The 23,834-nt window shown below is 44.0% G+C and overlaps 2 protein-coding genes and 2 long non-coding RNA genes across 6 annotated transcripts in view; 2 read left to right on the forward strand and 2 right to left on the reverse strand.

Annotated features, from left to right (window-relative positions):
- The window catches only part of ZMPSTE24 (zinc metallopeptidase STE24), a 67,838-nt gene extending 66,350 nt beyond the window's left edge, over window positions 1-1,488 (reverse strand). The window contains exon 1 of one of the 3 annotated variants that reach the window (XM_006113274.5): window positions 1,250-1,488. In XM_006113274.5, the coding sequence (XP_006113336.2) occupies window positions 1,250-1,369 (120 nt within the window). In that variant the 5' untranslated portion in view covers window positions 1,370-1,488. The remainder of the gene's footprint in view (window positions 1-1,249) is intronic. The other 2 variants (XM_006113273.5, XM_006113272.4) reach the window with 2 other exon arrangements.
- Window positions 1,485-21,770, forward strand: LOC142819976 (uncharacterized). The gene is made up of 3 exons (XR_012897676.2): window positions 1,485-1,770; window positions 20,585-20,673; window positions 21,641-21,770. It is a non-coding gene; the product is annotated as an uncharacterized LOC142819976 (long non-coding RNA).
- LOC142819977 (uncharacterized) lies at window positions 1,777-4,106 on the forward strand. The gene is made up of 2 exons (XR_012897677.2): window positions 1,777-1,959; window positions 3,758-4,106. It is a non-coding gene; the product is annotated as an uncharacterized LOC142819977 (long non-coding RNA).
- The window catches only part of RLF (RLF zinc finger), a 114,761-nt gene continuing 96,355 nt past the window's right edge, over window positions 5,429-23,834 (reverse strand). The window contains exon 8 of the mRNA XM_075909195.2: window positions 5,429-22,526. Within this exon, the coding sequence (XP_075765310.2) occupies window positions 17,718-22,526 (4,809 nt within the window). The 3' untranslated portion in view covers window positions 5,429-17,717. The remainder of the gene's footprint in view (window positions 22,527-23,834) is intronic.

Consider the following 23,834-nt stretch of genomic DNA (forward strand, 5'->3'; position numbering starts at 1 on the left):
AAACTCTGCTACGCCCACATCTTGAATACTGTGTACAGATGTGGTCTCCTGACCTCAAAAAAGATATTTCTGAAAGGGTTCAGAAAAGAGCAACTAAAATGATTAGGGGTTTGGAACGGGTCCCATATGAGGAGAGGCTAAAGAGACTGGGACTTTTCAGCTTAGAAAAGAGGAGTCGGAGGGGGGATATGATAGAGGTCTATAAAATCATGAGTGGTGTGGTAAGGGTGAATAAAGAAAAGTTATTTATTAGTTCCGATAATAGAAGAACCAGAGGACACCAAATTAATGGGTAGCAGTTTTAAAACTAATAAAAGAAAGTTCTTCTTCACACAGCGTGTAGTCAACCTGTGGAACTCCTTGCCAGAGGAGGCTGTGAAGGCTTTAACTATAACAGAGTTTAAAGAGAAGCTAGATAATTTCTTGGAGGTTAGGTCCATAAAAGGCTATTAGCTGGGGGATAGAAATGGTGTCCCTGGCCTCTGTTTGTCAGAGGCTGGAGAGGGATGGCACGAGACAAATCGCTTGATCACTGTCTTTGGTCCACCCTCTCCGGGGCACCTGGTGCTGGCCAGTCAGCAGACAGGATACTGGGCTAGAAGGACCTTTGGTCTGACCCAGTACGGCCGTTCTTATGTTCTTAGGAAGTCCAGCAAAGAGCAACAAAAATGATTAAATGTCTAGAAAACACAATTTATGAGGGAAAGGCTGAAAGAACTTGGTCTGACCCAGTACGGCCATTCTTATGTTGGGAGCAGCAGGCACCAGGGGAGCAGATGGAGGAAGGGGAGGAGACATGGTAGCAGAGGGAAAAGGTCGAGGTTTATAAGACATTTATTGATAACTTGGGTGCCACAGTGGCACATCCAAACAAGCCACCTGAACTCAGTACTGGTGCCCAACACAACATTCATTCTGCTCGGGGAGGAAACCCTTGGAGGGAACCCTCCCCCCCCCCACACACACACTGGGTTAATGCAATTGCAGGACAGTTGCACAGAGGGTTTTGGTGGGGGATGAACTAATCCCTATTGGTAAGAGGGTGGTGGGGAAGCCCTGGGGGAAGGGGTCCCATGACCCCTTTTACTGGCCACGTGTCCGTGTGGCCCGCGGGACTCGGGGCGCGGCTAACGGTCAAGGCCCATTTTAAACGTTCTTCGGGCGCTCGCCAATGGTCCGCGCGCCCCCGCGGGGAGCCCTGCAGGCCCCTCCAGAAAGGCCCCGCCCCGCCCCGCCGCCGAGTTCCGACCTGCCGCCGCGCCAGGAAGGCCTCCCACAGGTACACAGCCCAGGAGAAGAGCAGCACGGAGCAGAAGATCCGCTTCTCCACGGGCAGCCCGGCCCAGAGCGCCCCCAGCAACACCGCCATGGCGCAGGGCCCTCGTGCGCGAGGCAGCTTCCGGCCCGGCGTCCCAGCAAACCCGCCCCCCCGTTTCCGGCCCGGTGTCAGGGCGTAACCCGCCCTCCGACTTCCGGCCAAGCGTCACGGGAAAACGCGCTCTTCTGCTTCCGGCGCCGTAGCAAAACCTCCCTTCCCGCTTCCGGTTTGGCGCCACTGGAAATCCGGCAGGATGCGGCGCGGCGTCCCAGCAACCCTCGCCCTTCCGCTTCCGGCTCGGTGATGTCACAGGCTGTGTCGCTCTCGACCTGTCCCTGCGTGCTAAGAGCTTTGCAGCGACACCGGGGAGGGGCTGCAGGCCGGGCCCTGCGGGGCGCGTGCCCCGTTCCGCGGCAGAGCCGGGGCTCGGCTTGGCAGCGCGCGCCGTGCAGGTTAGTTTTACCTCAGAGAACGCGCGACCGGCTGCTGCATTTCCTAACGGACGTTGCGGCAGATGTTCATGACGTCACTGGGCCAGTAGGTTAATTGTGAGGAGCGGGAGGATTTTCTGGCCCTGCTGTGCCAGGAGCAGTTACCGGACACTGGAGCGCCCGGCCCGCGGGAGAGGCCGAGGCACTTGGGTCTGTTCAGTCCGCAGACGCGAAGCGCGAGGGGGGATTTGAGAGCAGCCTGCAGCTCCCTGCAGGGGGGTTCCCAACGGGATGGAGAGAGGCTGGTCTCAGTGGGGGCAGGTGCAGAACGAGGAGCGATGGGCTCAAGTTGCAGTGGGGGAGATCTAGGCTGGATATTAGGCAAAACTATTTCCCTAGGCGGGTGGGGAAGCGCTGGGCTGGGTTCCCTAGGGAAGTGGTGGAATCTCCATCCCTAGAGGTGTTTAAGTCTCAAAACCCCGGCTGGGTTGATTTAGTTGGGATTGGTCCTGCTTTGGGCAGGGGGCTGGACTTGACGACCTCCTGAGGTCTCTTCCAGCTCCATGATTCTATGATACTTTATTAATTGATTTTATTCACTTTTAATCTGTTAAATCCCATTTCTTTAAATTGTTAAGTATAGGTGTGTTAATTCTAATTTAATCAATTAGTTTTATATTATTTATAATTGCTATTTTGGAGTTAGAGCTAGATTATTACTGGGATAATTTTATTTCTGGAGGCTCCTAAGGCACACCATTAAATGTGTACAGGGCCAGCCAGATGGAAGCACTGCCATTGAATATTCCTTTAGAAGTAAGGGACTGCAACAAAATGGGGTGGATAGAGAATCCTCAACCCAGCAAGTACTAGGCTACTCAGGATCTCCTTTTTTGTTAAAAACATCAGGCGCCCAGGCACATGTGAATGTGACCTGCTCCCAAGTAACCCAGGGAAGAAAAAGGGGTTACAGTTGTTTCTGGATGATGTAATCCCCCCCTTTTGCTAGTGATGGAAAGACTAGCATTGGCAGATAACTCTGAAACTATCGAAAATTATGATCTTGAAAATGGATAGTCTTGAGAATCCTGTATGTTGAGGATGGATTCTCATAAAAAGATAAGTTAATGCAGTTATTTAATTATTACCATGGACACAAATCAGATATCTGAAAAGGCAACACACAGAAACGTGTGAACACTTTAACCTGTCTGGGCACTCATTAATGGATCTCAAAGTCACCATGTTGTTTCAGGCCAATTCCACAAGCCAAATACCAGGGAATGGTTAACTTCATTTACAAGTTTGATTCCTATCAGAGAGGAATGAATAAAGATATTGGCTGGCTCACACAGTATCTTCCATGACCTAATGACTTAACCAACAAGAACAAACAATGGGTACTTATAGAGGTGCAAATTGTTCTTATCAGCCTCTTGTAACTTGAACAATCTAATTCACTATTTTTCTCTCTCTCCCTCCACCTCCCCCCCCCAACTCCACCTTCCCTTGTTTATTCTTGGATCTGGACTTTTAATACTCCAGTCATCTGAAGAAGTGGTTTGTGCCTATGAAAGCTCATGATACCATCTATATGTTTTGTTAGTCTTTAAAGTGTTACTAGATTGTTCGTTGTTTAAGTTTTGCTCATTTAGTATTACTCCTTGCATTAATTGACGATCGTACTAAGGATGTTAAGGATCGTGTAATTCACTAATCGAATAGTCGAATTTTTATATTGACTATTTGATTAGTTGATAGGGTGGCACTGCTCCTTTGAAACCCGCCACTGCGTTTCATAGTGGCAGCACCCCATGGTGCCTGGGATCCCGGGCTCTGTGCAGTGCTGCTGCTTTGAAGTACCCCTGTCTTCCCTCCCCTTGCTGCCTCTATCTGATAGAGGCAGCAAGAGAGGGCGTAGACTAGTCCTTAACATCCCTAGATGGTACTGCTTTAAAGTGAAATGGTAAAGGGAAAATTTGCTTATTTTATCTATTTTTTTTTTTAGCACAACTGCATCAATAATGATAGTACCATAGAGTAACAACTTTTTTGCTCAAACATGAGAATTCAAGAATAGTCCAAAAGGAAGACAAGGCAGACCTTAAGAAAGAAGTATGAAATAAAAATTTACCAACCTCAAGATCCTTCATGTTCAGACATGTTCCTTTCATCATCTTCAACACAGCATCCTCCTGAGAAGGAACACTTCTCATGATGTTTCGTTCAGGCAATCAGTCCTTGCACATCTTTGTTGCAGTGTTTGCATTTTGCATGTATGCATGGCCTGTCTTACCCACAGGTTGAGGAATTTCATTAAAATATTCCCAAATTGGGTCTCTTATGGCCCGCTGCCATTATTGGGTTTTTCCCTTCTAGTAAGAGATGGTATGATAGATCTTATATCAATAAAAACTACATTCAGAAAGACCTCAAGACTTCTGGAACCTGCTGCTCAAACCATTACACGTTTGTTTCTACGCCTATCCCTCCCTTCTCATGTTTATCTCCATACTTTTCCTTCTCCAGGACTATTCCACCTCAACCATCTACTATTCATTTAGCATTTTGAAACTTTGCACTTTGAGAGGTAAGGGAATGAGTTTGTGTACACCAGTGGTCGCCAACCTTTTTAACCACAAGATCACGTTTTCAATATACAGGCAGTCCCCGGGTTACATACAAGATAGGGACTGTGGGTTTGTTCTTAAGTTGAATTTCTATGTAAGTCGGAAGTGGTACATATTGTACCCCGGGTGTCCCCGATTCAGCCGCTGCTGAAACTGACCAGCGGCTAACTACAGGAAGCCCCAGGCAGAGCTGCTTTGCCCCGGGCTTCCTGGAATCAGCCGCTGATCAGTTTCAGTAGCAGCTGATTTGGGGATATCTGGGGTAGAGCAGCTGGGGTGCTGCCAGGTTGGTCCCCGCAGCACCGAGGTGCAGGGCTGCGGGGACCAACCCAGCAGCGCCCCAGCTGCTCTGTCCCAGGCGTCCACATTCAACCGCTGTTGAAACTGACCAGCAGCGGCTGAATCGGACATGCCTGGGGCAGAGCAACTGGAGTGCTGCTGGGTTGGTCTGGTAGCGCCGACCCTTGGCGCGGCGGGACCAACCCGGCAGCACCCCAGCTGCTCTACCCCAGGTGTCCCCAAGTCAGCTGCTGCTGAAACTGATCAGTGGCTGATTCCAGGAAGCCCGGGGCAGAGCAGCTCTGCCTTGGGCTTCCTGTAGTCAGCCACTGGTCAGTTTCAGCAGCGGCTGACTTGGGGACACCTGGGGCAGAGCAGCTGGGGTGCTGCTGGGTTGGTCCAGTAGCGCCGCCCCTCAGCGCTGTGGGACCAACCCGGCAGGCCCCCAGCTGCTCTACCCCAGGCGTCCTGATTCAGCCACTGCTGAAACTGACCAGCGGCGAGAAAAGCCTGGTCTGCTGGGAGGGCAGGGGAGGGGGGCGCACTAGCTGTGCCCCCCCCAGCAGACTAGGGAGATGCGGGCAGCGGGACCACCGAGACGCGCCGCGGTCCCGCTGCCCGCATCCTCCATGGCTTTGCTCTGCGTCTCCCTGGTCTGCTGGGGGGGTTCCCCCAGCAGACCAGGGAGACGCGGAGTGGCTTTTCTCGACGCGGAGGACACGGGACCGCGGTGCATCTCGGCGGTCCTGCCACCCGCGTCCTCCGCGGTGAGAAAAGCCCCGTTCGTAAGTAGGGATCCGACGTAAGTTGGATCCACGTAACCCAGGGACTGCCTGTATGTGCAATGTAAGATCTACCTCAAACCCAAATACCCTTGCCCCACTTCCTGCCCACTCCTTCTCTGAGGCCTCACCCCTGCTTCACCCCTTCTCTGAGGCCTCACCCTGCTCATTCCATTCCCCTTCCTTCCCCATCCCCACTCACTTTCACCAGGCTGGGGTAGAGGGTTGGGCTGCTGGCTCTGGTCTTGGGTCAAGGGGTTTGGAGCATGGGAGGAGCTCCGGGCTTAGCCCATGGTGAAACATTGGGGTCCATGAGGGAATTCAAGGTCCAAACTCTGGGAAGGAGTTTGGGTGCAGGGTGACTCATGTCTGGGGCAGATGGTTGGGTTATGGATATAAGCAACTAGTTGACTACCTGATAAGCATAAGCTTATCGGGTAGTCGAGTAGTGACTAAACTAGTCACTCTCCCCCCCCCCCCCCTTGCTGCCTCTATCAGAGAGAGAAGCAGCAAAGGCGGAAGCACCATCTCTGGGGGGGGGGGGGGAACAGCATGAATGGGGATTGAAGCAGTTCCTGCTTGCACTGGTTCCCACTTCAGCCTTTGAAATGTACAAAAGCCCTGTGCTCTCTGATCCCTGCTGCCTATATGAGAGGTTTAAAATGCAGAGCCACAGGGCGGTTGGCTCCTGGAGCCAGCATGAGCCAGGACTGCACAGTCCCAGATCGAGCAGGATTCTGGAGCTATCCCTGCAGCGTGGTCCTATCGACTAATCATATAGTCGATAGAATTATTCAGGGGTGGGACAGGAACTCAGGAAGCAAGCTCTGGCTGGGCACCATTAAACTGAGATGGCTTCCGGGCGAGGGAGCAGTGGAGTTAAGGAACTCCCCTTCTCACATCCTGCATGGCAAGCAGGAAGCTCCCAGGAGGGCAGCTCCAAATCACAGGGCAAGAGCAGCACGACAGTGAGTGGAGAGGCAACTGAAGTGCTAGCGATTGATAGGTGATCCTGACTGGTTTGTCCAGGAAGCTATCAGAGGCTCTAAGATCTACAGGTAGATTCCGATCTACTGGTTGGTGACCAGTGGTGTACACAAATTTGCAGAGGGACAGTAGGGTTGAGGTTTGTTAACAAGCACATTATCTCTGGAGACACAAATCCACAGTCTGAGAACTACAAGGCTGTATCTACATTGGCGTGATCTTGCGCCAAAGTGGCCGCTTTTGTGCAAAAACATGCTGCCTGTCTACACTGGCAGGGAGTTATTGCGCAAGAACACTAATGTTTTAATGTGTGAAATCAGTGCTTCTTGCACAAGAACTGTGATGCACCCGCTCAGGAATAAGCCCTCTTGCCAACTGTTCTTGCGCAAGAGGCCAGTGTAGACAGGCAACATGAATTTCTTGCACAAGAAAGCCTGATGGTTAAAATGGCCATCGGAGCTTTCTTGCGCAAGAGAGTGTTTACACTGGCACAGATGCTCTTGCGCAAAAGCACATCTCTTGTGCAAAGGCACATGCCAGTGTAGACACTCTCTTGCGCAAATACTTTAACGTAAGAACTCTTGCCTTAAAGAGTATTTGTGCAAGATCATGCCAATGTAGATGTAGCCCAAAATTAAGCATCTCTGATGTTGTCTTCTAGGGTGGCTAGAAAGATTAACCTAAGAAATCTTTACAGAAGCCTCTGGAACCCTATAAAATTGGGTTCTTAATCAGGGAGCTGTTAGAACTCATTTAGAAAACTTTTCTTAAACATTACATGAAAATATTCTCACACTATTAAATTACCATGTATAATTCCTATTCCATGATGAGATAGCTTTGAACTATAATGTATCTTAATTAAATCCATCTTTAGATTTAGGGTTTTTTCCCTTAAAAAGCATTTTATTAAAAAATCTGTTTTAAATTACAGAGTGAGTGTGAGAAAAAAATTAATTTCCAGGCTTTCAGAAAGGAAAAGTCAATTTTTGCAGCTAGAGAGGGAGATAGATGAGTGTAGCCAGTGCAGCAAAGGTCTCTGTTGAGGCGGGGTAGATGAGTGTAGGGGAGCTTGGACAACCCTATCTTCACCAGAGTAGGTCTGGCCCTGCATTGACTGGACTAACGATGGTTGTCTTGCCCAAAGTGCAGATTTCTAACAAAGCAAACCCAGGCCTGTCTCAAGTTTGGGCACATACGCATGCAGGCCAGGCTGAGGTGGGGGAGCTTTGAGAGTCAGGAGTGCTTTAAATAATCGTGCGTAGGGAGTATGGTATAGTGAAACCATGTCAAGAACATTGGGAGAAACTTGGTACTGGTACATAATATTTCTGATAAGCAAAAATCAGATACAGCCATAGAACTGTCAATCAAGTAAATAGTTTTTGGCAACAGCCTGAATAGCTGGATGTATCCCAAATATGGGCATAATAGGTATTTTACACAATATGCAGTTGATTGGTAAATATTAGAACGACCAAGTCTCGTTTTACTATAAAATGGAATTAGTAAGAAGAATCAATGGGAAGTAGTGAGCAGGATTGACCCACAAGTCCTGCTTGTTGTAACCAGAAGTAAATAGATCCTTCACACCAGTTACCCCAGTGCATGGTGTCCTAATGGGTGGGAATCAAAGGGACTACGACCTCCTGCTTGGTACTGTAGGTAGCATACAGGTTTACTTTAAGTTAACTAGGCTTAAGTATTGAATTATCTTCTATTGTTTTTGCATTGCTTTGCACTGTATTAATTGCTTTAGAATTCATAGTATTTAAGGTTTAAATTGTATTGTAATTGTTTTTAAGTCTTGTAAAATTTAAACTATGTTAACTGCTTAAAGCTTACAATAAATACAAAAGTGTTTCTCAGGAGTCTCCTAGTTTCCCTTGGATCTAAAAATCAAACCACATGACACTGGCACAGGATCAGCCTGGGCAGCAGGCTCTGCTCTGGGGATGGCTGCACACAAGATGGGCTCTTTGCATGGAGGCTGGGAGATAAGAACATAAGAACGGCCGTACTGGGTCAGACCAAAGGTCCATCCAGCCCAGTATCCTGTCTGCCGACAGTGGCCAGCACCAGGTGCCCCAGAGAGGGTGGACCGAAGACAATGATCAAGCGATTTGTCTTCTGCCATCCCTCTCCAGCCTCTGACAAACAATTACAATACAAACAGATAAGTGCTACCAGGGGTATATCTGGCTTCCTCTCCAGCCCCGTGGTGCTGGCGGCTACAGATCCCGAGGATGTGCCCACCCTGCTCTCTAGCACCTGGCTGGTGTCTCTCTCCAGCTGTCTGCTGACTTTCAGGGCTACTTTGAAACTCTTGTAGCTGTTCAGTGGTGGTTTGGTGGCCTTCCTCTTCAGCTGCTTGAGGCTGCTGAGCCCCTTCACACACAGGCTGGTCCAGCGTTCTGCTACCAGGAGCTACATGCTGTTCATGGCAGGAGCCTGTCAGGGAGTTGAGTGCCTTCCTCTCTCTGCCTCAGGTTGTTCCCTTCCCCCCACAGGTGTACACTCCTCTCCCTTTCGCTGCCCCTGCAGCAGTGCTGTTGCTACTGCAACCAGATTGAATGCTGATGGGCTACCTGGTGGCTATATAGAGGCAGGGCAGTTGGGGAACTTGCGCTTTTGCACCTGGCAGCACTCAGAATGGCAGCTGACATCTCCTCCACCTGACCAGCAGTTCTGAGGAATGCATGCTGAGCACCATTGTGCTCTAAGGGGGCAGGAGCCATGCAGCCTCCCCTCTCCCTGGTGCGCTGGGTCAAGTGGGGGAGGACGTGGGAGCCACACAGCCTCCCCCTGCTCCGAAGGGGAGCAGTGGGCTGCAGATGGAGGGATTCCCTCCTCCCCAGTGTTCTGATTTTTATCCACCCTGCAGCCTGGCATCAACTAGTTGATCACAGATCAACTAGTTGGTGACCAATGGTCTAGATAATACTTAGTCCTACAATGAATGTAGAGTGATTTTGTATGTGTGGTTATTCCCTAGGCAAGGAGGAAAACTCTAATCTTCTATGATTCTGCAACTTAGTTTTCACTTTTTTGTATGACAACTTTTAGATTCAGGTCACTGAAGATCTCCTTTCTTCCTGGCTTGCCTGTACGTTAGGATAATTTGCTCTTGTACCATTAGTAAGGTCTGAAAAACTGCCCAACTCTCCTGAATGTTTTTCCATAGTTGTGCTTGCAAAGTTCTGCCCTCGAAGTCCACAGTCTTAATTCTGCACTTTTCTCTTTCCATGTCATAGAATCGTGAACTCACTTTCGCTATTCAGTGCCGAATACTCAACCAGTTTATCTGTCAGAACCAAATCTAGAATAGACGCACCCCTAGTCATTTTCTCCACCTTATGTAGTAAAAGGTTCTCTCTAATGTATAGGTTCCTAAACTGGGAGGCATAAAGAAATTCCAGGGAGGGAAGGGGGAGGTGATCCAGCCTCCCCAATCAATTCACCCCCTCTCCCTCACAAGAAAGAGCCCGATCCATCCAGTAAAAAAAATTCAGAAAATACTGGACATGTCTGGAATTTTGTTTTTCCTGATTCAGGCGTCCGCCAGAACATGCGCAGCTCGGGCTGGCTGAGGTGGGAGGAGAATGGAGCATCCCGGGTGGACTTTAAAATGACCATCTTAAAAGGGTAATGCCAATCCCAACTAAATCAACCCAGCCAGGGCTTTGTCAAGCTGAGACTTAAACACCTCTACGGATGTAGACTACACTACTTCCCTAGGGAACCCATTCCAGTGCTTCACCACCCTCCTAGTGAAATAGTTTTTCCTAATATCCAACCTGGACCTCTCCCACCACAACTTGAGACCATTGCTCCTTGTTCTACCATCTGTCACTACTGAGAACAGCCTCTCTCCATCCTCTTTGGAACCTCCCTTCAGGAAGTTGAAGGCTGTTATCAAATCCCTCTTCACTTCTGCAGACTAAACAGACCCAACTCCCTCAGCCTCTCCTCATAGGTCATATACTCCAGCACCCTAATCATTTTGGTTGCCCTCCACTGGACCCCCTCCAATGTGTCCACATCCTTTTTGTAGTGTGAGTCAGGGGGTGGGAGTCCAGAACTGGGCACAGTGCTCCAGACGTGGCCTCACCAGAGCCGAATAAAGGGGAATAATCACATCTCTGGATCTACTGGCAGTGCTCCTATTAATGCAACCGAATATGCCATTAGCCTTCTTGGCTACAAGGGCTTCCCATCCACTGTAATCCCCAGGTCCTTTTCTACAGAACTGCTACTTAGCCAGTTGGTTCCCAGCTTGTAACAATGCTTGGGATTCTTCCGTTCCAAGTGCAGGACTCTACACTTGTCCTTGTTGAACCTCCTCAGATTTCTTTTGGCCCAATCCTCCAATTTGTCTAAGTCACTCTGGACCCTCTCTCTGCTCTCAAGCATATCTACCTCTCCCCGTAGCTTAGTGCCATCTGCAAACTTGCTCAGGGTGCAATCCATCCCCTCATTCAGGTCATTAATAAAGATATTGAACAAAAGCGGTCCAAAAACTGAAGTTTGGGGCACTCCACTAGAAACAGACAGTCATCCTGACATCGAGCCGTTGATCCACTACCTGCTGGGCCAGGCCTTCTAGCCAGCTTTCTATCCATCTTACCGTCCATTTATCCAATCCACATTCCTTTAACTTGCTGGCAAAAATATTGTGGGAGACAATATCAAAACTTGCTGAAGTCAAAGTATGTCACATCCACTGACTTTCCCATGTCCACAGAGCCACCAGTTACCTCATCATAAAAGCTGATCAGATTGGTCAGGCACGACTTGCCCTTTGTGAATTCATGCTGACTATTCCTGATGACTTTCCTCTCTTCCAAGTGCCTCAAAATGGATTCCTTAAGGATCCGTTCCATGATTTTTCTGGGAACTGAGGTAAGACTGACTAGCCTGTAGTTCTGTGAATCATCATCCTTCCCTTTTTTTGAAGATGGGCTCTGTATTTGCCTTTTTCCAATCATCCGGGATCTCTCCCAATCTCCACGACTTTTCAAAGATAATGGTCATAGGCTCCTCAATGACATTTGCCAACTCCCTCAGTACCCTCGGATGCATTAAGTCCGGATCCATGGATTTGTGTATGTTTAGCTTTTCTAAATAGTTCCTAACCTGTTCTTTACCCACCAAGGGCTGTCCATCTTCATCCCATCTTGCGTCACTTAGTGCATTAGTCCGGGAGCCGACCTTGTCCATGAATACAGAGGCAAAGAAAGTATTGAGTACTTCAGCTTTCCCCACATCATCTGTCACTAGGTTACATCCTTCATCCAGTAGGGGCCCTATACCCTCTCTGATCACCTTCTTGTTAATATGCCTTTAGAAACTTTTTTGTTATCCTTCATATCCTTTGCCAGTCGCAATTCCAATTTCACTTTCACCTTCCTGATAACCCCCTGGCATTCTCAAGTTATACATTTAAACCCCTCCCTGCCCATCAGGTTTCTGAGGGAGTCAAAGTCTGCTTTTCTGAAGTCCAAGGTGTGTATTTTACTACTCTCTTTTCCTCCTTTGGTCAGGATCCTAAAGTCTGCCATCTCATGATCACTGCTTCGGAGGTTGTCACACACCTCTACTTCCCATATTTGTTCCTCCCTGTTTGTGAGCAGAAGGTCAAGCTGCGCACGGCCCCTGGTTGGATCCTTCAGCCTTGTACCAAGAAGTTAACCCCAACATTCTCCAAAAACTTCCTGGATTGCCTGTGTACTGCCGTATTTGTCTTCCAACAGATGTCAGGGTGATTAAAGTCCCCCACGAGAACCAGGACTTGCAATTTGGAAGCTTCTCTCAGTTGTCCCAGAGAAAGGCTCATCTACCTCATCCACCTGATCCGGTGGCCTGTGGTAGACACCAACCACAACATCGCTGCTGTTGTTTGCACCTCTAAACTTAACCCATAGACTCTCAACAGGTTTGTCTCCCTCTATATACTGGAGTTCTGAGGTCTTTAGTCCTAATTCAAAATGGCATCATAGAGCTAAATTAAAAGTTATCTTGTGGTAACTGGGGAGTGGGGGGGAAGGTCTTTGATGTGTCATCTCTATGCAGTGTACTTCAGATTACGTATGTTCCCTGTACCTGAGACAGGACAATTCTACCTAGAAGGATCTGCAGATATACCCCTGCTTCCCTTATTTTCCATCCCAAAAGTTTAAGGGGCTGTATTGGTCCCAGCATCATCTCAACTCCTTCCTCACTGCAAATCTTGATACTGGGATCTGAAGAAGAGATGGAAGGAGAGTAGTGCAGTGATTCTCAACCTTTCCAGTCAACTACACCCATTATGGAGTTTGATTTTTCTTGTGTACCCAAGTTTCACCTAATTTTAAAACTATTTGCTTAGACATGCAGACACTTAATACAGTAAGTGTTTGCTCTCTCATTTTACATCATTATAATTTTATTGGAATGTAAATATTGAACTTGCATTTCGGTGTACTTGAGTCTCTCTTCCTTTGTGAGTCTTGTCTATAGCTGAAACATGTAATAGCTTTAAGTGGCCACTGGGGCATAAAGCCCCAAGCAAGTGCCCTGCGTGCCATCCGTCCACTTACAACCCCAGCTAAATCCCTCCAGTAAACCCTGAGAACAGTGATCTAGATGAATTGAGTACCCCTACAAAATATAGGTTTCCACCAAGGGTATGCGGACCTAGGTTGAAAAACACCAGAGTAATGCATCACACACAGGGACATCATCATCTTAAAGAACTCCAATCATTACCAGATGAATAACCATTTCCTCTTCAAGTACTTCTCACAATGCTTGGTGCACCTTCAGTAATTCACAGGCAGTGGCTCCTTGGGGAGTTGGGTTCTTGAACATTCATCTCACTGCTGATTGAAGGACTGCTCTGCCTATCTGACGCAGCAATCTGTTCCAAAAGGCACTGTATTGTGAAGTGTACTGAGCCCTTTTGCAGGTATCTGAAAGGGACATCCCAGAATGAGGCTACTGGGTCTCTTGTTGAGTGTGCTTTCAAGAACTCTCATGAACGAGCTTGTAGCACAGTATTCAGCAGCCTGAAATCCATTTTGACAGCAAAAATGACCTCATCCTTCTTGCAAAGTAGATAAATAGATTTTCCAAAATGGCTTAGTTTTCCACAGGTAAAAGTCCAGGGCCCTGAGTACATCCAAAGAGTATATAAATTCACGTCCTGTCTGCATGTATGCAGCTTAGCATGCACAAATTGATATGACCATTCAATACCACTTTAAGAATCAATCTTGGGTGCAACATCATAGATATTTTGTCTTTGTAAAATGTTCTGAAGGGGAATCAACCACAGGCATCCCTAGCTCCTAGTTAACGTGATCACAAGCAGAAATATCAACATCATAGAAAGATGGAACATGATAGCTGTTTGAATGGTACCCCATCAGTGTCAATAAGAACAAGTTCAGGTCCCAAGCTGGCACAAAGAAGCCAAACACGCGCTGTCTGTCTAGGACTATAAGTGGTGCAGAGAAATTCAGACGGGAGTGGTGCAGCACTACTTACATAGTCTACATAAAGCACAAAGAGAGAAGTGTGTTGACATGCACTGAGCGGATGCTGCTAAGAAAGAATACTTCAGTCTCAAGTGCATGTACAACCTGAAATACAGTATATATTGGGACAAGCACTTGAAAAACATTTATGAAACACGTACAGAGGCAGTCAATATAGGGAGGAATTCCCATGTGTGCATTAGTTGGCTTTGAGTATATGACAGGTATCTTTTTCATCCTTTTGCATTGTCATTCAAGAGCTGCAGAAATTTATTTGTTAAAAAAGCCCTTTTAAAAGCCAGGGGTGAGATTCATACTATATATCCTTAGAAAAAAAGTTTCTAATGAAAGTGATAGTGAGAAAGCTAGAATACATTTTTCTACTTTGAATATAGTTGCTTATTAATTACTTTATACCTCTTTGCCAAGCTTTCATATTTTACATGACCTGATTTTTTTGTAATGTTCACCTATTTTAAACTTCTGATCCATGAACTGTGGAACTCCTTTCCAGAGGAGGTTGAGAAGTCCAGGACTATAACAGGGTTTAAAAGAGAACTAGATAAATTCATGGAGGTTAAGTCCATAAATGGCTATTAGCCAGGATGGGTAAGGAATGGTGTCCCCAGCCTGTTTGTCAGAGGGTGGAGATGGATGGCAGGAGAGAGATCGCTTGATCATTACCTGTTCAATTCACTCCCTCTGGGGACACCTGGCATTGGCTACTGCAGGCAGACAGGGTACTGGGCTGGATGGACCTTTGGTCTGACCCAGTCTGGCCGTTCTTATGAAAACACACTGCCACATTATTTGTCAGAACCCTGTCACAATTGTTTTAAAAAAAATGGTGCTGAGCTTCCATTTATAGGGTGTGGGGAAGTAAGGCACTAGCTCTAGTTCCCACTAACACAAGGGTGGGCAATAATTTTTGATGGGGGGGGGGGGCATTCCAAGATTTTGGAAAGTGGTCAAGGGCCTCACACTTCCATGATATTAATGGAGATGTAGGGTCTGGAATAGAGGTTGGGTGCAAAAGAGAGCTTGGGGGTAAGAGACTGGGGTTCAGGAGGGAGACGAGTCTGGGAGGGAGTTGGGACGAAGCAGGCAGTTGTGACCTATGGCAGGGGACTGGAGTGCAGGGGTCTGGGATATGACCTAGGATAGGAGGGGATTGTGATCTGGGGCAGGAGATTGGGGTGCCAGATCTGGGAGGGGGTATGGGTGTAGGAGGATGTCATGAGACACGCCTGCAGGCCTCAGACAGCAGGGATGGAAGTTTCCTAGCTGTATTACAGCCTGGTATTCGTGTACCCTGCAAGCACAAACACCAGGTGTTTGCTATCAGAAGGCCTTCATTGGCCACGACTCCCTATGCTTGCTAACTGAGAGCCAACTATGGGATAAATAACATCACCTCGGCTCTCAGTCCTGTGGGAATGTTAAATGTGGCATTGGGCCAGCTCGCACACACTCCGTAAACAGCAAACATAGAAGATTACTGGGAGTCCTGCCCCTAGATGAGTCTCACCCGGAACCCAACCTCGAGTGGCAACTGGGATTTCCCCATGCAGAAGCAACATCCACTGTGGCTGAGTGCAAGGCAACCGGAACAGGACACCTCCCCTCCCCCCACAGAACTGAAGGAACCCTCAAGGTTTGTCCAGTGATGTTTTGGCCTACCATCCTCTCTGAATATCTATGGAGCCACTCTCAACCCACCCTTTGTTCTATTACAATGCTGCAGCCATGCAATGCAAGAGATCACATCACTTGTAATATAGTGGGCAATGGGGAGGAGGTGTGGACTGAAGGATGGCTGTATCATTATTTACCACCAGATGTATTAACACAATGTGACCTGGGAAACTTGTAGACCCCGCACTGTTTCTCAACAATGGATAGCAGTATACAGAAAACTGTCAAGATTCAAGGCGTAGCCTCCCCCATTACTATCCTCCTCCTCATAGAATTAAACCCAGGATCTCTGTTCTATTACCTCAACATATTTCAGCTGAATCTTTTTTGTCCCCCAGCATGGAAAAAATGGGTGACAAGGAATGGATCTGGATAATACAGAAGTTCATATAATAGTGTTTTGGGTAAACAGGAGTTTACTGTACTGAATATCTTGTTAGTGTTTCACTAGCAATAGATGTGCCCAGATTACTAAAAATGGACTCTTTAACTTCCATATTCCTAGAGGCCCTTATCTTATCCTTCCCAGCTATGTTTCCCCCACCCATTTACCTTAATAGACAAAAGGAATTTGTGTTTATGGGCTTCTCAACACACATTGCATTAATTCAGCTTTGAATAGCCTCGAATCATTTTGTCCCTCTCATTAAACCAGTTGTTTCTATCTTTAACTGTCTTTATCTCAATTATTTTATTTAGCATTAATTTAGTCTTCTTTCCTGCAAACCATCTTTTGGGGGGTAATTTCTTATTTGGGTCTCTTTGCCAAACATTTTTTTGTTAATGCCGCAGATTTCTCAAAATTTCATCCTGGAATTAGCCACCTGTTTCTTGATTTCTTTTGTCTATGAAAATGTAGATTAAAAAAAACCTAGATTTAGTTTTGAATTTGAATTCTGATTCCTCATTCTGCAGGACTATCTGGGTTTCATTTCCTTCAGTGAGTAGTACCGAGAACTAAAATGGGGCCATTTCTACTCAGATATTTGAACACTTTACATTCTGTTAGGAAGAAACAGATCTAATGTAGCTCATCTTCTAGTTAAAGTCATCACCATTGTTCAACAGAATCTTCTGGCTACGCTGTATTCATTACCCACAAGATCCCTAGAGATGTTAGAATCCCTCCACCTATGGTTTCTTTTGGCTGAAGTAACTGAAAAGCTGGTCAATGCCTCCAGTCATGGGTGTATGTGACAGATACCCAAGATAGCTTTTTAAATTATTTGTGTTTCTACCCGATGTATAACACAGAATTACAGTAATAAAGATTACGCCATCAGGTTTCAGCTACGTACTAAGTAACAAATTCCATCATATTTTAAATATTTGGTTCAATATCTGAAAATGGCCAGCAGGCTACATTTATTTAAATAGGATGTGTTCTTAGGCTATATGCTGTTTTTCTAGTACTCGTGCATTTTAATGTTCACAGAAGAGTTAATAAAATAAGCAAGTTTTAAAAAATTAAATATCGAAACATACAAAACCAGATTCAGATCTGTAAACAGTCTTCAGAAGCTTCATATTTTACACCATTGCCATTGCATTAACAATGACCCTTAATTCATTTACCATAAACAAAAATGAATTGTAAAACATCTGTAATAAAAAACATCTATCATAAAAAGTGAAGATTTACTGTAGGGTAAACAAAATATGGGTGAAAAATTGTAGTTTATTGAAACTCAACTCCAAAAAATATAAGATGCTGTAGTGTACAATATGTTACACAATGCACCCTTAGGTGCACATTCAAGTCAAGTAAGAACTCAGTCTTTCCCCAAACCCTGGTACCCTAGTACTTGTTGTTCCATATACAATCATGCACATTTACTTTGCAAGAGGAAGCCCCCAGAATTCTGAGGTGTTAATTAGCACCAAAAACAGCACATTCCATTTTTTTTAAATGAAACTGGGGAGCTAAATGAACTTAGCTAATACTTTCTGACAGACACATTCATGGAATTAAACAGCCTAATCTAACCTAAACAGTGTGTGTACTGTACCAGTTTGTTATAGTTTGCAATTTTCCCCTTATAGCAGTAGTGAAGAAGTCAGTTTTTAAAACAAACTACTTATGTACTTCCTACACAAAGTTCATCTGACTTTTTCGTTGGAAATAAGTCTATAAGAGGTGTGGAAAATCTGGATCTTTCAAGGACGACTACTGGTCGCAAGTAATGGAGCTGTTTTAAGGCAAGATCTCCACAGTCTGTTAGTGCCTTGTCTAATATGGCCCTCAAGTTTTCTAACGAAGGGACAGATGTTGACTCTGTTGATAATAAAGGTTGGATTTCTGTTAGCTGGCCATGCACTGCTGACCCATGATTTTGGGGTATGTTTACTTCTGTGCTTTCACACACAAAGTTGTCTATCACTCCCCTTTGTAAGTCTCCATCTTTTTTTAAGACACCATCAATCTGAAATTGTTCTGGGGACTCCCATTCCTCTAGTTCTTCATCATAGTCATCATCATCGTCATCATCTTCTTTTTCCTCACTTTCCTGAATAAATTTTAGAAATGAAGATTCAAATCCCATTGGTTTATATGTTTTTAAATCAAATGGTCTGGACAATGAATGCTTTTGAAACTTGTTTTTTGTGGTGTGGAGTGGATATTTTTTAGCATTCTGATGTACTGAGCTGTGTTGCCAGACTTCTGTCTCTCTCTCTGTTGGTAACTGCAAAGGTAAACTAGCAAAATAAGAGCTGTTCTCTCTACTTTCAGATGAACCTTCAGTTTTACTCAAAGAGTTTGTTATATTACATTCTTCAGAACAACTAGTTTTTGAACTATGGTTATATTTTAAAGTGCCTGAATACACAAAAGCACCTGTGTCAAAATCCAAACAATTTGCTGCACCTCTAGTTTGATTTTCATTGCCTGTATCTTGATGAGCATAAGCAGTGTTTGGTACACAATGTTCTCCATTTTCATGCAGGTTGTCTGTGTGCATTATATTTTCCTTTTTAAAATCTCTGGCTTCCTCTTTATTTAATAGCTCTGTTTCCGAAGAGGTTTTCTTTTTGATCATTGTACCACTTTTAACACAAAGTACCAGTTTCTCAGTCTGTTGTTCTATATAAATACTGGTCATCTGATGTGTGCGTTTATAATGCCTCACAATACTGCTTTCCAGTTTTACTACAGACAGACACCCTTGAACCATGCAAGGATACTGATTCTGGTTAGATTTTTCTCTACACATTTTCAGGGCCTCCTCCTTTGTTTTAAAATGAATCAAATGTTTTTCTTTATTTTTGCCAATTGTTTTAGATTTTTCTTTTATCTGTTTCTCATTCTCCTCATTTATAGCATACTGATCTTTCAAACAGTCTTGTTCATTCTTCTCATTAAGCAGATTTTCCTGTTCCTCTTTATGATTTCCAAAGAGACTACCATAATATTCACGATGGCAGAAATCTACATGTTGAGAGTAATGGTTATAATTTGTGAAAATCCTATCACAGCCATTAAGGCTGCAATGAATTTCAAAGTCTTTGTTTATGTCTTCTCCACTAGCATGCTGTTCTATCAAGTGATGTTTTAACTTGTTAAAAGTATCAAACACAGCTGGGCACTGAGGCTGGTTACATCGAAATCTTGCAGATTCAGTTTCAGAAAGGGTTTTTTGATCCTCTAACTGATCAAGGTTATGAAAGTCACTGCAATGCTTAGCAAGAGCCTTAGGACATAAAAAGCGTTTAGTACATTCTTTGTATTTGCATGCAAATATTTTTTTACATTTGACAAGTTCTCTTTTTGTTCTTGCTTTATCTTTTTCTAAACAGAGCTGCTCTTTGTTATATTGATGTACAGTCCTATAGTGACGAATCAAACCTTTCTGATTGGTAAAGGCAGAGTTGCAACTTTTATGAACACAATGGAATGGTTTGTGGTACTTATGCAATATATAACATAAATTTCCTTTGGCAACTGTTCTTTTACTTCCTCTCCCCTCTCTTGCTTCCAATTCTTCCCTGTGGCTGTTTAGAGAAGATATTTTAGAAGGTTTTCCAGTTATATTACTATCTGTGTCTTCGCTGGACTCCAGATCAGTTTCAGAACTACATTCTTCCTTCTTCAGGTGGCACAGTTGCTCAGCAGATTGTGCAGTTTTTTCTGTATGTTCGTCCTCTCTATTGGTACAGAAACCTGGGGCTGTAGATGCATTCGTTTTTAGCTTGCCCTCTGTATATGCACCTACGTGCTCACATTTTTCATTAGCAAGTAGTTTCTGAGTTCTCTCATTGCCAATTTGATGTTTGTTTCTATAGTGAATTCTAAGGTGTGTTTTTCGTGTAAATGATCTTTGACAAATATGGCATTTAAATGGTGAATACCGATGTCGAAACATATTTAACTGAAGAACTTTTTCCTTTGAATAATTATGTTTTTTGACATAATGCATTAAGAGAGCTTCTCTGGTCACAAACTCATATTTGCAACCTTGACGTTCACAGAAAAATGGTTTAGCTGCCAGTTGAGTGAGATACTGTGTAGGTAAGTTGTCTTGTTGCTCTTGTAAATGAAGTTCTGAGGTAGATTCATTGACAACTAATTGAGGACATTTGGCATCATTAAATGTATATGACTGTAATGACCCCAAAAAAGGCTTGTGTGTTAAAGTGGAAGAATTTGCAGCAAAATTAGACTTTAAACTTAAATGTTTCAAGCCTAACAGAAGATCCAACATGGCATCTTCAGTATTTGGCACTTTAGAACCTTCATAGAAAGAAGGATCCATGGAAGAACAAATGTCTTCCTTGAGACAATTTTTTCCTTTACAATTAGTATTACAACACAGACTTTCTGGAGAATCAGTATTTGTATCAGAATTATGCCTCAGATGTGCATTAAGATCTTCAGTGTGTTTACTGTTTTGACTATCATTAATTAGACTGAAAATATCTTTAGCTTTTATCCCCATCTTTTTTTTAGGTTTGAAATGGTATGGATGAGCCCTTCGAAGATGTTTCTGCATACTTTTGGCATTTTTGTATGTTGAACTACATCCTTCAAAACCACAGGTAATTTTCTCCCCATCAAAACAAACTGCCACATGGGAGCATTGTTCTTTTAAACTAGAAGGGTGAAAGACTCCCTCATGCGGTATTAAACTTCTAGGAATTGTCTGATTCTGTGCTATTGTTTTTATCAAAGGGGAAACCTGCCTTTTAGTTACTACAGTAGAGGTTCTGTGGCTCCCAAAATAAACACTACAGTTGCTTTCACTATCAGTTTCATCGTCAGAGAGAGTTTCTTCCTTAGTCTGTAGAATTTCTTGAGAACTTGTTGACTCCACGGACAAAGTAAGATTTTCATGTGGACTGAAATTATCTGCTTGATCAAGCAGTTGAGACTCAGGAAGATAACTGCATTTGTCTTTTGAAACAGGCTCTTCAAATTTAATTGATGTCTCCTTCACTTCTCCATTTGATATTGAAATATTATGCATTGCAAGGTGATTCTGAAATTCTGTTTTTGAATAATAAAATTTTTTGCAACCAAGAAAGTTACATGTATATGATGCATCTCTAAAATGCTGAGCTTCATGGTGGTAAAGCTGCCCCAAGTCACTGAAAATTATGTTGCAACCATTTAATTCACACTTGTATCGTAGATCTTGATGCATTTGTTTGTGATTTAGTAATTCATTAACTGACCCAAATCGAGCATAACAATCCATAGATACGCACATGTATGGCTGAGGACCACTATGCACTCTTTCATGCTCCTGCAGATGAAAAGATGACATGAAGTGACGTCGGCAAAAAGCACACTTCTCTCTCCTGTTTTTCATATCCAAGTAGTGTTTTGCATTTTCATCATTGTTTTGATGTTCAGCTTTTAGATGTACACTTAAATATTTAAATTGTTTAAATACCCTAGAGCAGTCTGTGCCAGGACATGGATATATGTCTCTATCTTGCAGATGGAAATTTTCTAACTGGCTAAATGTCACATATTCATGTGGGTCATTTTTTCTGTTTTCAGATGGTTGTGGTTGCTGCTGCTGCTGCTGCTGCTTTTCCTCAGGTGATGCAGACATTTCCACAGAGTTTCTGGATGTACTGGTACTTTGTGATGATCTCTCTTTTTTCAGCAGTATTTTCTTTTTTGGTCGGTAAGTTCTACTAGGTGGCATTTTAACATGCTCCATTACATGAGGTACAAAAATTTCCTTTTTCTTGAACTTTTTTGTACACACTGGACAAGTATAAATACCATCTTCCATGTGCATCTTAGAATGATGTAGTATTCTAGCCTCTATACATTCTCTTTTGCATAACACACAGAAGAATTTATATTGGAGCCATCGCTGATACCTTTCAGAAGATCCAATTGGTTTTTTCACTCTTGTTTTCTCTTTAAGTTGATTTGTTGCCTCTCTTTCTCCTTCATAATATTTATATTCTTTAGTCTCATCGCAATCACTCAAAAAAGTTTCTAATATGTCAGTTTCATTGACTGACATATCATTACAACTTGCATCATCTTCAGAATCGGAAGCTTCTTTCCCTAAAAGTTTAAGACAATGCCGTTTTAAAGTCTTCCAGTCCCAAAATTCAGGATCAAATGGCCAGTATGCTTTTAAAGCTAGCAGGAGCTCACAACGGAGTGAGTTTGGAACCAGTGCATTTTCTTCATCAAATTTCTGATCTGGTTGCATATGTAATTCTTCCAGCACATTGTATCCAACTAAACTTGGCTCGAGCAAAAACTCAGTTAGCTGACATGCTCTTCTAACTTCAAGATCCATTGGTAAAAGGCATGCAATTGTTTTACATACAGATGTCTTCATTTCATCATTTCCATTTGATCTGAGCTGAAGTGCTCTCACACATAACAAGACAGATATAGCAAGACCTGCTTCTTCTGCCTGTGTGGAAAAAAAACAAACAAAATTACTTTTTAGTTCTTTGACAGATGCATTCTTTCCTGAATCACACAGTGTGCAACAACAGCATCTACATCTGTCTGAAGCTATTAGCATATCTATTACAAAACTAAAGTAGATCAGCAGAAAAAATTGCCACTGCAGAAAATTGGGAAAATAAAGACAGTAAGTTGCACAGTACATTCTATAAAACCAAAAATTATACCTCAAAAAGAACGATTGGGCACTTTTAAAAATAATATTGATGATTTTGCAAATGTAATCTTGTATGTCATCCCCAATAAATTCTGAGTTACTTAGATATTGAGCTTCTACCATTTCTCTTGGCAAACTCTCAATGGCCCCACCTTTACTGCTGTAATGCTTTCTACTAATAACCTAATTTTCCTTCGGAAAAAATTATTCCATTTTTCCTATTAATACACAACTCCCCTTTGTTAATTCTAATATTTGTAAAATTGTATGTCAGTCACATTATATGTTTCTTTTATTTCTCTCCTTAAAAGTTAACTCCACTTGCTCATAATCATGTTAGTTGGTTTACTTTGAATTTCCTCCAAGTATTTAAAACTTTGTCAAATATGCAAACCCCAACAAGTAACCGAGTCCCACTTCTGGGGATAGTAATGATTTTTTTTAATAAAAGGTGGGATGAGGGTGATGTCATGGGATAATACACACTCGAATTTCACTCTCCATTCCACAGTGTTACGTACATTCCCATCTGCAGAGTCAATTTTGTTTGGCTATACAGCAAAGAATCATTTTACTAACTTGCCCCAAAATCCTCATGCTAGTTCTGTGTATGAGGTGTGATCCTGGGACACACAAATTGGCAGTTTTGGTGTCCTTCCGTTTCTCTCCTCAGACCAACCACCAATTGCTCTTAAGAGACTCAGAGGTTGGGTAATCTTATTAAGGCAAGGGTGGTGAACCTATAGCCACTCAGCCAAATCCAGCCTGCTTTTGCACCCTCCCTCTCATCCCAGCCTGCTCCCCAACAGCACTTTATTGTGCACTGAACTCCTCATTTTTGGCCTCACCCCGGAGCCACAAAATCCACTAGCCCCAGTGGTGAATGTCTTTTTTTCTGCTTCTCAGTTGTGAGCCACAGTAAGAGTGGTTTTGTTTGTTTTGCTTCTCACTTGTGTGTGGCTCCTGACAGATTTTTCTGTGGGTCAGTGGCCCACAACTCCAAAAGGGTTTCTCACCCCTCTACTAAGGTCAATAGGCATCCTCTGACTACATCACTATAAACTCTTAAGAGACTGAACTCCATCTAAAGCCTTT

Source organism: Pelodiscus sinensis, chromosome 26 (assembly GCF_052426305.1).
Source record: "Pelodiscus sinensis isolate ZL-2025 chromosome 26, ASM5242630v1, whole genome shotgun sequence".
NCBI classification, from domain to species: Eukaryota; Metazoa; Chordata; order Testudines; family Trionychidae; genus Pelodiscus; species Pelodiscus sinensis.